The 13,667-nt window shown below is 35.4% G+C and overlaps 1 protein-coding gene across 1 annotated transcript in view; it reads left to right on the top strand.

Annotated features, from left to right (window-relative positions):
- The first annotated feature begins 133 nt into the window (after nt 1–133).
- Nucleotides 134–13,667, top strand: part of spag17 (sperm associated antigen 17) — a 14,594-nt gene continuing 1,060 nt past the window's right edge. Inside the window, exons 1-36 of the mRNA XM_067395612.1 lie at nt 134–241; nt 981–1,121; nt 1,212–1,271; nt 1,469–1,600; nt 2,597–2,762; nt 2,912–3,106; nt 3,289–3,461; nt 3,733–3,894; nt 3,999–4,054; nt 4,323–4,443; nt 4,681–4,815; nt 4,918–5,028; nt 5,201–5,345; nt 5,448–5,633; nt 5,756–5,793; nt 5,915–6,013; nt 6,127–6,281; nt 6,807–6,943; nt 7,040–7,104; nt 7,206–7,460; nt 7,558–7,672; nt 7,794–7,907; nt 8,034–8,203; nt 8,329–8,443; nt 8,767–8,927; nt 9,053–9,191; nt 9,779–9,981; nt 10,062–10,194; nt 10,276–10,403; nt 10,486–10,656; nt 10,953–11,056; nt 11,526–11,656; nt 11,769–11,899; nt 12,125–12,316; nt 12,811–12,924; nt 13,042–13,096. Of these exons, the coding sequence (XP_067251713.1) occupies nt 134–241; nt 981–1,121; nt 1,212–1,271; nt 1,469–1,600; nt 2,597–2,762; nt 2,912–3,106; nt 3,289–3,461; nt 3,733–3,894; nt 3,999–4,054; nt 4,323–4,443; nt 4,681–4,815; nt 4,918–5,028; nt 5,201–5,345; nt 5,448–5,633; nt 5,756–5,793; nt 5,915–6,013; nt 6,127–6,281; nt 6,807–6,943; nt 7,040–7,104; nt 7,206–7,460; nt 7,558–7,672; nt 7,794–7,907; nt 8,034–8,203; nt 8,329–8,443; nt 8,767–8,927; nt 9,053–9,191; nt 9,779–9,981; nt 10,062–10,194; nt 10,276–10,403; nt 10,486–10,656; nt 10,953–11,056; nt 11,526–11,656; nt 11,769–11,899; nt 12,125–12,316; nt 12,811–12,924; nt 13,042–13,096 (4,816 nt within the window). The remainder of the gene's footprint in view (nt 242–980; nt 1,122–1,211; nt 1,272–1,468; nt 1,601–2,596; nt 2,763–2,911; nt 3,107–3,288; nt 3,462–3,732; nt 3,895–3,998; nt 4,055–4,322; nt 4,444–4,680; nt 4,816–4,917; nt 5,029–5,200; nt 5,346–5,447; nt 5,634–5,755; nt 5,794–5,914; nt 6,014–6,126; nt 6,282–6,806; nt 6,944–7,039; nt 7,105–7,205; nt 7,461–7,557; nt 7,673–7,793; nt 7,908–8,033; nt 8,204–8,328; nt 8,444–8,766; nt 8,928–9,052; nt 9,192–9,778; nt 9,982–10,061; nt 10,195–10,275; nt 10,404–10,485; nt 10,657–10,952; nt 11,057–11,525; nt 11,657–11,768; nt 11,900–12,124; nt 12,317–12,810; nt 12,925–13,041; nt 13,097–13,667) is intronic.

Here is a 13,667-nt window from a genome sequence, read left to right as displayed (position 1 = left end):
AAACTTTGATCAGACATGCAAACTTTTATAAGAATTAACACTTTAAAAGTAATAGAACAATAACTGATTAATGACTTATTGGCAGTATTTATGAGAAGAGTCGCCATATTCGCAGTGTTATTAGTGAGTTGAGATGCCTCCCAAACGGAATAAAAGTATTACTCCTGGAGTAACTCCAACTGGGGCAGCTGCTGCTAACAAAAGCTGGGAAACGGCTCTTAGTGCTGCTGTATTTGATGAGGTAAAATATAAATGACACCAAGATACTGTCACGATAAAGCGTTTTTGAAATTACTGTTCAACTTGTTGTTGTTGCTCTGTCCTCTCATCATTTACTCACCATTATGTTGTTAGGCATAATGATAGTGCCAGTCACCATTCACTTTCATTGTATTTAAAACGATGCAATGAATGTGAATGGTGACTCAAGGTAAGTTACGTTTACACGACAAAAGGTAATGTTTTTCCTTTGCGTTTTTCGCGTACAGATAACAACGTCAAAACGACCCCCGTTCACACGGATCTGCGAAAACGAATAAAAACGATGTATTATGCATGCAGGCCAGTAGTTGGCGATGTCACTTTGTAAAAGAAACACTACTGAACACGTAATACGCATGCGCATTACGCCACCGTTTTCACAAATTCATGTTTTTGTAGTTTACACGGAGACGATTTAAAAAATTTGCACACAAGGTTTGCGTTTTCAGGCCCTCAAAACCCCGTTGTCGTGTAAATGAACAGCCAAAACGCATAAAATGTTTCCTGTTTTTAGTTGAAAACAGTGTCGTGTGTAAACGGCCCCTCAGGTTCTCGGCCCCTAACATCAGTCTGTCTTTGTGCATCCCTTTAAATAAATAAATGCAAAATCTTATAGCATTATCCAATAAACCACTGCACAGCTTGTAAACACTGCAGAATGTAGAATTTGCTTCAACAGACCCCCAAAAAAGTATTTTTTCCTCCTCTGAATGATCTAGAATGACTGGAGGGCCAGTCTGTCTATGGTGCAGGCAGAGAGAGCAGAGGACGAACAGCTCATCAATGCCCTCCAGCAGGCTGTCCAACAGCCCCTGCGCAAGCTTTTCAGTGTGCTGTCCTGGGAGGACACTCTGGAAAAGGTTTCTGTTCAAATGATGTTTCATTAATGTTGAAAAGAAAATAAATATTACAATCAGTTGTTGTAAATAAATCAATCTTCTGTGACACAGATCAATGAACTGGGAAATCCAAAGACCAGAAAGACTAAAGATCTTCCCATGTTTTATGAGGTGGGTATTGTTATTACCATGATGACAAATTGTAATCTCAATATAGCGTTACAAAAAATATATAGATTTTTATTGTTGAATCAAAATCATAATTTTGATCATATCTTTTGAGATCTTTAACCAGTTAGAAAGTTAAATAATGTCAAATTACGTTGTCTATTCATGGTTTCAATAATATGTAATTTGTGTTTCTGTAGGTGACTGAACTTGCAAAGTCTATGATGGATGTTGGAGAGGAAATTACTGTGGACTTGATGGCAAAATTAATAAAGTTCCAGCTTCTGACCATCAAAAACAATGACATTGCAAGAAGGGCTGCTGAGCAGAAGGTGAGAACTTTTTACCGTTATCTAAAATAAATAATAGAATAACAATAACATGAGTCAACATATATTGCAACATTGAACAGATTGATGCTGGTTGTTTGTATTATGGTACACAACTGGAAGTTTTAAACACTTATAACCTGATTGTGAATAGTAATTTATGGAAAAAATACTATATTATGCAGGGGAAAGATATATTTACAAATAACGGGTCAGTTCACCCAAAAATGAAAATTCTGTCATTAATTACTCACTCTCATGTCGTCCCACACTAGTAAGACCTTCGATCATCTTCAAAACACAAATTCAGATATTTTTGATGAAATCTGAGAGGTATATGACTCATCCATAGACAGCAATATAATCAACGTCTTCAAGGTCCAGAAAGGTAGTAAAGATGTCATTAAAACAGTCGACGTGTCTGCAGTGGTTCAACCTTAATTTTATGAAGCGACGAGAATACTTTTTGTGCACAAAAACAAAACAACACTAACAACTTTATTCAACAATCTCTTCTCTTCCCTGCCATTATCCTTACACAGTTGCCGCAGTAAGCACAGTAAAGGCTTACGTGTTTACATCTGAATGCTGTCTCAGTATTGGCCAAAGCCAATATATATATATGGAATAAAGTATTCTTGTTGCTTCATAAAATGAAGGTTGAACCACTGCAGTCATGTGGACTATTTTAATGATGTCTTTAGTACCTTTCTGGGCCTTAAAAGTGTTGATCATATTGCTGTCTATGGAAGAGTCATATACCTTTTGATTTCATCACAATATCTTAATTTGTGTTCCAAAGATGAACAAAGGTCTTACGGGTGTGAAACGACATGAGAGTGAGTAATTAATGACAGAATTTTCATTTTTGGGTGAACTAACCCTTTAATGTTTGATAACAGATTTATTCTGAAAAAATTCTAATCAAATATACTATGCATAAAATGTTATCATAACTATGTTTCTGATAAACAGTAACACAGAGAGTGTATATTTAAGGCTGTAGAGGAGAATGCTCAGGTTAAAGCGGGCCTGAATTCTGCCAGCAAGGATCAGGGGGGCAAAGGAGCAGCAAAGGGGAAAAAAGCTGCTGAGCTTCCAGTTCCAACCAAAGAGACCAAACTCAAACGCAGAGGAGAAGAGGAAAATACATCCAAATACATAGGTGAGGCCTGATCATAGTTACTTAAAAGGTTAAAACTAGGAAACCAGTTACAGTTACTTCTGGTTGAATATCCTAGAAATATATCAGATTTGGAAGCAAAATGGGTTGCAAATAGTGTTTTGATATTGACTTTAAACATATCTGTCCAGATGACGAGCCTGATGATGGGCCGAAGCACTACATCCTGATAGTGGGATTCTACCAGCCTCATCTGATCTCTGCATTGGACTCTCTGGGTATCCATGTGTCCAATGTTATAAAACTGGACTTAGAGAGAGAAGAGCAGTCAGAGGCAGAAGAGGAAACAGCAGTAGAGGAGAACCATCACTCACCTGAAGATCAGGGCAAGTTACTAAGAAATGTTATGCTTTTATACCTTTTAATTATATTAGTGCATGCAGAATTTGCTGGATTTGGTGTTAAGATGTAGTTGTATTTGTACTCATATTAGCAGGCTGATGTTACATTTGTAAGAATACAAAAACAGGATTTAAAATCTCCAAGTTTTAACTTGACCTGTGTTCAGATGCTGAGGCTCTTAAGCAAAGAAGGCAGCAGGAGCTAGATGTGTTCTGGGAGCAGTTGGATCAAGTCTTGAACAGTGGGAATATGGGATCCAGACTCTGTGATGTGGCCAAGTTAAACTATAGCGTAAAGAGCCATTTACTGCCCCAGGACAAGGACAACGCTGAAGAAATGGTGAATGGAGAACAAGAAGTACACTTTCTTGTACCACACTGCACTTTACTCAGTATTTTGTCTTGTTTTGTACAAAATATCTAAACATTCTTAAATCAAAACACACCGGAGAAGCAAAACGACTTTGCATATTAAGTCTTATTTTCTGAAAAATGTATCCTAATGAAGTGTTTATGCTTGAAAGAAGAAAAAAATATCTGTATCTATATATTGAAGTAATTTAAAAACAGAAGTTTACATAGTACTATCTGTCATCCACTACTCTCTATAGTTGGTGTTTGGAGCTGCTATATTTGAGGGTGTAGCGTGTCTGGTGTATGACAGCCTGGACTGGAGGAGACAGTACAGCCGTTATCTCAGCTTCATGAGGTTGATCCAGGTGCCTGTGACCTGCAGATCCATCCCGCAGCCCCGACCGCAGAGTTCCACTGAGGTACATGACTGCCAATGATGAAAAAACACGTTATAATTAGTTAATTTTAGAGGATGTACTTGTCGGTTTCTTGGTGCTGATATTTATCATGGTTTATGTTTTAGGTTGTACAAACTCCAAGGAAGAAAGTAGTGTCAGAGGAAGACCCTGGTACAAGACATACTACACTGATTCTGAATTTCACACACATGCACACACACAAATTGTAACATTGTCTCCCACTAACTTTCATACAAAATTTAATCAACAAAAATGACAATTAAAAGTTTTAAATTAATCAATGCAGTGTTATTTTAAATAATACCACAAAATCCTGTGCTCATTCACATGTATTGTTCTCTATTGTGCCAGTGTTTGGTCAGTGTGTGCTCCAATTTCTAATTCCTTGCATAAAACAGTCTTAAACTGACTCGTTGAGTTTCCTCAGCAGAGCCAGAGTCTCCTGTTCAGAACACAGAGGTTGATATGAGATTCTACTGTGACCTGCTGGACAGGATTCCTACTGAAATCACATCTGTACCTCTTGTATTGCACTGCATGCTGGAGCAGGTGAGGGAACTTTAGTATAACCTTTAATTTGAAGAAATAGAAGACTGTTAACTTTAAACTGTACAGACAAAAGAGACAAAAATGTGCAACAAAAATATGAGATAAAAAATGTGAGACAAATGTTTGCACACAGGTTTTACATTCAAATGCTGCATTCATTACTGAATAAGACACACTGTTTTTAAGCTGTTTATTTCTTTCAAAATTTGGTTGCTAAGTTTCCTGTGTGATGACTAGGTGGTGGCCTCAGAACAGGAAGTCAATGCAGGATCAGTTGATTCCGAGGAGCTCTTTGACAGAACAGACCAAGATCTAATCAGTTATATGCTTTCATCTGTGTTGAGCCTGCCACAGGATGAAGAAAACAAGAAGGTAAAATGTCTGATCACATCAATGCTACAACAACAAAAGTTACTGGGTTTCTAAATCAAAATCAATCTATAGTTCCAATAATCTGTGATTGTTTGATGGTAGGAACTCAAGGAGGATATTGGGATGCAGAAAAGCCCAATGAATACTGATCAGACACACCCTCTCCTGCTCAATCATCATGATGAGAGAGCAAGGAGACTCCATCAGCTTCCTGTGAGCATGTGAATATACAAACTGTATCCCATAAATGTTGTATTCTGTGCATTTGCCCTTATGGATCCTGTTTTAAACAAGCACATTTTAGCTTTTGGTCACCTACGTAAATCCATATGGATGCAACTGACACAACTGTCATGTAAATAAAATCCTTATTCATATGTTGCAGATCCTGGAGGGTTTTGATGTCGTCAAAATTGAAGCAGACATCATGAAACAAAGCCTTGCGTGGACCAACGTGATGTTCAGACACACTGAGAGCAACGTTGATAGACTGGCCAGATCACAGGAGCTAATGTACTTCTGCACTGACGGTGAGAAGACAATAAATTACTTTTTTAATGTAAAGGGATAATGAAAGGAATGATGACAGAATTTTCATTTTTGGGTGATCTAATTCCTTTGTGTATCTCCAGGGTCACTGAGCTGGTCTGAGCTACAGAGGCTTCTCCAGCTGTATGTGTTTGAGAGCATGCTTTTGACTACAGTAGATGAGAACGGCTATATTAAAGGACCTCAGTCGAACCATTCAAACCCCACACCATGGGACAACCCTGTTGAATTCAGCAAACACCTGTATTGGAGAAACAGAAAGATACCAGGTGTGATACCAGCACAAGAACAGTATTACAATTTACTTTAAGTTATGCAAATACTTTTATTTGTAAGCAAATATTTTTAAAGCAGTCTTTAATTGTAAACATCAGTTGTTTTATTTTTAAAGGATCAGCAAAAACCAATGATGGGACTGACGAACCAATGGTATGATTGAATTTTTATATAAAAAAGCTGAAATTTGAATGTTGTACAAGTAAATTAAACATTTATATTGACACTATCATTAGCAAGTGATTGGTTTTTAATAACCTTATCATTTTTATAGGATAATGAAGTGACTGTAACAGATCTTCAGAAGACAATGATTCGTCAGCTGGGACACTGGAACTTTGTAGAGAAGCACAGTGCTTATGTTTTCCCTCAGGTACCCAGCTTCAAATCTCATCTTAAAATATAATATATAATTGTAATATTTTGAAAATCTATGAGAATTTTTTATTTAAAAAATGACATTGAGCAATCTTTCCTCATATTCAGGTCCTTCAGTCTGCCTCTGAGGCTTATAGATGTGTGGACACATTTCATTGTAGCAGAGACAATGCCACATATGTAATCTGCCACAATCCCATGAGCCCTCAGAGGAGTTACAAAGAATTCTGGGATGCATCACTTCACACAGATGTGGGCTTCAGGTGCTTTGTTTAATCTTAAAAATTTTCATGGACCAATCACCCAAAGGCAATTTTTTCAACATTTATTTGCTGCAATTAATTATAATTTTAACATTTAAAAAAAAAAAAAAAAAAAACGTTTGTATAAGTTTTCCTAATATGTTGACAGTACTGGAACATCATACTGAGTAAATACTACACTTACATTTACAGATAAAAAAAAAAAAATCATTTACAAAATATGCAGTATGTAATGTTTGATATAATATAAAATAATTATATTTAAAAATGTGTTTTTATATAATATAAAAAGTATATTATATAATATAAAAAGTATATTATATAATATAAAAAGTATATTATATTATATTATATTATATTATATTATATTATATTATATTATACTATATTATATTATATTATATTATATTATATTATATTATATTATATTATATTATATTATATTATATTATATTATATTATATTATATTATATTATATTATATTATATTATATTATATTATATTATATTATATTACTCTTGTAGGAACTACTTGGAATATGTGGCAGACTCAATCAGTGAATGGACCAGGCAGGAAGAGGAAAAATGGCAGATGGAGCAGGAGAAGAAAGAGGCAGAAAGAACTCCCATCCAAACCCCTTCAGAGGCTGACAGAAATAGAGGCAACATATTCATAAATTATGTCTGATATATACATCTATGAGCAGGATCACTATAGATGTGATGCGTATGTTTAAAACTGAATTACTTTCTTCTAGACTCTCCAGTGATGTCCCCAATCTCAGACACATTAGAACCATATATAAGAGAGGATTCTCTCAAAGTGAGCTGAGATGTTAACCATAATATATAAAGATTTTTGTTATATACATTTTCAGATTTCATTATTTTACACTGGTCCTTTTTCTTGTTTATTTACTTCAGGCATGGAAAATTGAGCAGGAGAGATTAAAGGAGGAGGAGCAATCCAAAAAGACAAAGAAAGAAAAAGGAGGAAAAGCAACACCAAAAGTAGGAGAGAGAATCGACTCTGTAAAAGAGAACAAGAAGGCTCCGCTGTCCTCAAAAAAGAGTAGAGACAACATGTCCAAAACACCCAGCTCGGCTACAGAGCTTAGAGACAAAACCAGAGATGTTCTAGAGACGCCTCAAGAACCAGCAAATGAGAGAAGAACAGATGTCTGAAAAATATATTACCACATAAACTGCTTATAATCTAGATTTGATGGTGCTAAATTTGAAATTAATTGGCTAAATATTTGTGTATTTCACATAGGTATTCACAGGATACAGTTTAAATGGGAAACTGGTGCAGGTCACTGGCAAAGTTCAGTCTCTCTTTCCCTGTGACGGAGGACAAATAGATGTGGAGAGTTTTCACTTCACACAAGGTTTGAGAAATCAAACTGGCAAAAATGTACATGCACAAATACGCATTTGTTTTATGTTAGAGCTTCTTATATATACTGTAAATTTTGACAACTTTATTATATGATTGGTTTCCATCTTTAGGATTGACACAAGTGAAAGTATGTGTGAAGAAGGATGGCCATCAGTTCTACACAAACATTTCAGAGAGAAAAAAAGAGGACAAACTAAAGGATATTGACATGTTCAGTAAACAAGGTATGTGTTGTAAACGTAATGTAACATTATTTTATGACTCATTTTTTAAGCCATTTCATTCTGTAAAAGTCATTTAATTTTCACTTTTTTTTTTAGTATTTACACATATTGTTTTGCCCAATTCAGCTGCTCTTGGAGTCAAACCAGATTGTGAGATAGAGAAATATGGTTCTTTTTATGCTGTACTGGCCAATGGCATTCAACTCTCCTGCAGTCAGAGCAGCCCGAATAAAACAAGAGGTCAAACTCTTCAGCCCACTGTGCCCAGTGCCTTCTGTACAGACCAACAGGAACAGGTGATTTGAAATAATAATGGAAAAATGTTGGTTAGTAAGGACTTACATTAGTTAGATGTTGCAATTCATTTTAGGCTGATTATCATAACTAAATAGCAATTTTCTCCCTCACAAATGTTTCTGAGGTACCTGAGGTACGTTGTGAGCCGATGGAAGATTCCTCTCCTCCACCATTTCTCAATCTGTATGTATCTCTTCCCAATGGACTCATCCTGCACTTTGATTTTGAGGACTCAGCAGGTGAGACGTTTTCAATTTTTATACATAAATAACATGAGCACATAACATTCATACACCATAAGGTTCATTCTTTCAATGCAGTAAATTTTCATGTTTCTAACTTATTTTAATATTTTAAATAGGTACTGCACAGCAGGAATTTCCCATACAAAATTTCTAGTCTGTTTTAATCATTGCAAAAACATCAATAAAAAAACTGTCTATAAATGACTATTTTATTGGGCTTGATGTAGAACCAGCCTTGGCCTACCATGTTTTATTTATACTTTCCCTCTGTTTCAAGGCACAGAGAGCAGCTGTAAGGTCTTATCTGTGTTTTTTAGATGGGGAACCTTGTGTCCGATCTCTTCTGATACGCCAGAGATTTTATAATGCAGGGTCTAGTTCAGACCTGACCTCAGACTTTAGTATACACACTGAGCTCTCCAGGGTCATCACCAGCACAGGGACTGTCATCAAACACAAGAGAGATGGCTCTACTGAGGTATTCACATATAAAGACAATTGCATGTCAAAAATGCACTGTTTCTGCCAGATAATATAGATAATATAGCACAAAAAGCACACTCCAGAGGAAGTATACAGTATATATGTGTGTGTATGTTTCAGGTCCTGTTTGCAGACGGTACAGTCAGTACGAGTCCAGACTCTGAACCAGTGTGTGTGCTAGTTCTACACATGCCCTTAAAGGAGGCGGAGCCTATCAAAGAGCTGACAGTGGACTCCAAAGACACTAAAGACAAGAAGGGTAGCAAACACAATCAAATTTCTGAAAACCTCAGACAAAAGTCTTGTATGCTCCCCAAGCAGCATTTATTTGATCAAAAATACAGTAAAACTGTAATATTGTGAAATATTATTACAATTTAAAATAAGTGTTTTCTATTGGATCACTATTTTAAAATGTAATTTATTCCTGGGATGGCAAAGCTGATTTTTTCCAGATGCCAGTATCATTACTCCAGTCTTCAGTGTCACATTATCCTTTAGAAATCCTTCTAATATGCTGATTTAATGCTTAATAAACATTTCTTATTATTATCAATGTTTAAAACAGCTGTGCTGCTTAATATTTTTGTGTAAACCATTATATATATTAAACATTAATGAATAGAAAGTCCAAAAAACAGTATTTATTTTTATAAACAGATGTTTGTAACAATATAAATGTCTTTAATGTCACTTTAGATTAATTTAATGCATTCTTGCCGGATAAAAAATAATTTTTTAAAAGGAAATCTTAAAAAAGAATCTTACTGACCCTAAACTTTTGAACAGTGTACATGAATGAGAGAGACTTAAATGTCAAATACCAATGTTTTTTGTTGTTCACAGGCAAAGCTGAATCTAAGGTAAATATAGAGGATGAGCAACAAACGTCTATAGAAAATGAAAAAACAAAATTCGATGTTGAGATTACTGGAGGCTCTTGGACCACCACCACCCCCTCTGGCCTCAGAGTTGCCTCTGTGGCAGGGAAGGAAGTCGAAGTGCAGCCGATACTGGCCTATCATGCTACAGATCCCTTTAATGGGACAGTGAGTGCCTCGTCAATCAAATCTAACATCTTCTTTTGTGTCATTAGATGATTTGTTGTAAATACAAGTTTCATGTATAGGTTGTGGTCACAAGAGAGGACAAAGTGTTGTCTGTGTTGAAGAAAGATGGAACTGTGATAGTAGATCACGCAGATGGAACACGTATCACCACCTTCTACCAGCAGGGGGAGCTACAACAACATTTGCTCTCAGGTGCAAGAGTCTTCATGCTGTACCATCACAAATAGTTCATACAGTGTCGACAGGAAGTAAGTGTTTAAAATCTGATTTCAGAAGAAAAACTGGTTAGGGTGGAGAAAGCTGATTTTGCAACGGTAATAATGAACTGTGAGAGAAGAACATGTGATGTTTTTTTCGGAGATGGCACTTCAATCAGCGCTACTGCTCATGGATCATATAAAGTAAGAAGATGGATGGAAGAATATGTGTGAGATATATGAGTGAACATCATTTGGAAATCCACTCTCTGTCACTTTAATGTAGATCTATCCCAGTGATGGTGGTGTCCTCCATATTGATAAGGATGGTGGAGCGGTGTACGCATCTCATCAGTCTAAAGAGGGACCAGAGAGAGACCCACTAGGCCAATATGTGATGAACCACAGAGCAGATGTTCTCTGTCATGTGACAGACCCTGAGGGGAACTACTTTCAAGTACTTTCCATGATAATATCTATAAACATAAAATTTCTCCCATTTTTGATCTGATATATTAATAATTTAAATTCCCTATGGTCATGGAAAACCTTCAAAATTGTGATTTTTACATGACAGGACAGTCGTGTAAATTTATATAGTGAATATATAATATATATATTTTATATTTAATTTTAGTTCAGCTTCATTTTTATTTATGGAAAACAATTTTTAATATTTTTAACATACAATAGACACTCTTGTATCTTAGTTATCCTGAATAAAAACCTCGAACATGTTAATGCTGAGTGCAGGTCAATGCAGATAGTCTGATCACTATCACGACTAATGGATCAGAAATGAGAGAGACAGAAACAGATCTTCAAAAGAATGCTGGCTCTGAAACACACCCACCCAGGTAAGTCCCTAAAAACCCAGACCCAAGGTCATTTAAATGTAAAGGGATGGTCCACCCAAAAAACGAAAATCCTGCCCTCATTTACTTACCCTCATGTTGTTCTAAACCTGCATGAAGTTCTTTCTTCTGCTGAACACAAAAGATTTTTTGAAGAATTTTATTTGGAAAGATTTCTGAAGGATCATGTGACACTGAAGACCTGAGTAATGATGCTGAAAATTCAGCTTTGCATCAAAGGAATAAATTACATTTTAAAATATATTTTATATAATTCTTTTGAATTGAAATATTTCACAATATTTTTTGATCAAATAAATGCTGCTTTGGTGAGCATAAGGGAGTTACCGTCCCCAAACATTTGAACAGTAGTATATTTACTTAAACAAATTCCATTGCATTTTATTTGCATTCCAAGTGAGGAATAAAAAACTGACTTGTTTAAAACTGAATGTGTTACTTTTTCTTTGAGGTTGTTTGTGGTACATGAGAACGGTTCAGCCTCAGAGCTGCTGAGAGCTCAAGATGTGGAAGATCTCCTACAGAAAGCTTACTGTGACTCTTCTATCGCCATTCTCACTGACCCACTACCAGACTCACAACGTGAGCACACTTTCCATTCATTCTGTGCATCTTGTTACCTTTACAGTCTGTATTTTCAATGCGGCAAGTAAAATATCTCAAGTATTGTTCTCCTGCATTGATTTCTCTTCAGAATCATTTGCCATCACTCTGCTAAGGCCCTGCCCAGAGATCAGCACTCATTGGCTCTCATGCAACCAAGATGAAGACATCATTCCCACCAACCTCAAATCCAGGAAATGGGAGTCATTCCCTGCATCTGAGGTAATTTGTAATCTATACGTGTTCCATGGAAGGGAAACTTTCTTTTAGTGTTGGGCACAAACAACCAGTATTTGTTATGGATATTGTCAAAACAAATCCACATTACATATCCCTCTCTTTTTTTTGCTCCCAAACATGTTTGGAAATGTCTGTGTGTTTGAGTGTGCAGTTTAGTGTGAGTTATCTATAATGCCTTGAAGATTTGTTTCGATCTCTGGTGCTTAGAAGAAGACTCCAGGCCCTCCTTTCGGGACCAATCTTGGTTGTAGTCTTGATTTAAAGGAGAAACCCTTGAAGTCTAGTTCAATCCACATTCAACCGGTTTTGGAGTGCCCTGACGTGCTGCTGGTGCGTCAGATTACCCAGCATCCACCCGTCACTGAACCACTCCGCAGGAAACTACAAGACAAAGTCAAGGTGCTCTAATTCCTGTCACACATATTAAGTAAATGTGATGTGTTTTTTCCCCAGGATAACCTTTTTTAACCTTGCTGTGTTAGTATAGTGTGTCAGTTAAGCCACAATATTGCCAGACCCCACTGCTGTTCTCTTTTCACTTCCCTTCAACATACTTTGTTCTGCAACTGACCAGTTACTTAATGTAATAAAAAACAACAACATTTATACATTTATATCCATACTTTTATATATCCAAAAAAATACCCCCCAAAAATAAAAAAAAATCTGAAAAAAAAAAAAAAATATATATATATATATATATATAATATATATATGTATGTATGTATATATAAAAATATAGTTTTGGCTATTTTTGTATATTTTGATATATAATATAATATAATATAATATAATATAATATAATATAATATAATATAATATAATATAATATAATATAATATAATATAATATAATATAAATTTACCCTCTGCTCTATGGGTTTAATCAAACAGGCATATTTGGAGCAGCTTCTACAGAGAGAGAATCAATGGGAGAAGATGCAGTTGAAGGACCTTCGGACAACAGAGGAGAAGGTTCATCAGAATGATCTACTGCAGCTTGTACTGGTCAGACAAGATCCAATGCCATATTCTTAAAATGATTTAATAAATTCAGATGTCTGTATGTATATATGATATATGCTAGCTTGGCTTAAATGCATTTAAACTTTACATTTGTTTTAGTCCCTGCCTGATGCTGTAGATCCTCCGGTTGAAATGGAGATAAGGCCTCTGTCAGGTGAGAAAATGTATTTATTATAACATACATTGTAAATATTTTATTATAATTCTAAAATAATATTTAATATTTAAAGAAAGAAGTTAAAGGGATAGTTCACCCGAAAATAAAATTTCTGTCATCATTTACTCAGCCTCACGTTGTTCCAGACCTGTTTGAGTTTCTTTCTTCTGTTGAACACAAAAGAAGATATTCTGAAGAATGTTGGTAACCAGAAAGCACTGACGTCCATTTTTTTTGTTTTCATGCTATGGAAGTCAGTAGGGACCAGCGACTGGTTACCAACATTCTTCTGTATTTCACAGAACAAAGAAACTGTTGGTTTAGAACAACTTGAGGGTTAATTATTCATTTACAGTTATTTAAAAATTTAACTGAATTACAATACTTTAACATTTATTTTTATTTCAAAACTAATAATCATCAAAAATAATCATCCACAATATTTTTTAAATGATACATTTTGAGTGTCAAAAATCTGTGCACTGCAATATTAGTAAACAGCAATAAAAATGCAAAGATGATTTTTCATTGGTCTCACATTCACACTTTGTTGGTTTTTGTTCCTCTC

Source organism: Chanodichthys erythropterus, chromosome 9, assembly GCF_024489055.1.
Source record: "Chanodichthys erythropterus isolate Z2021 chromosome 9, ASM2448905v1, whole genome shotgun sequence".
Classification (NCBI taxonomy): domain Eukaryota; kingdom Metazoa; phylum Chordata; class Actinopteri; order Cypriniformes; family Xenocyprididae; genus Chanodichthys; species Chanodichthys erythropterus.
This window is presented reverse-complemented; position numbering and strand designations above follow the sequence as displayed.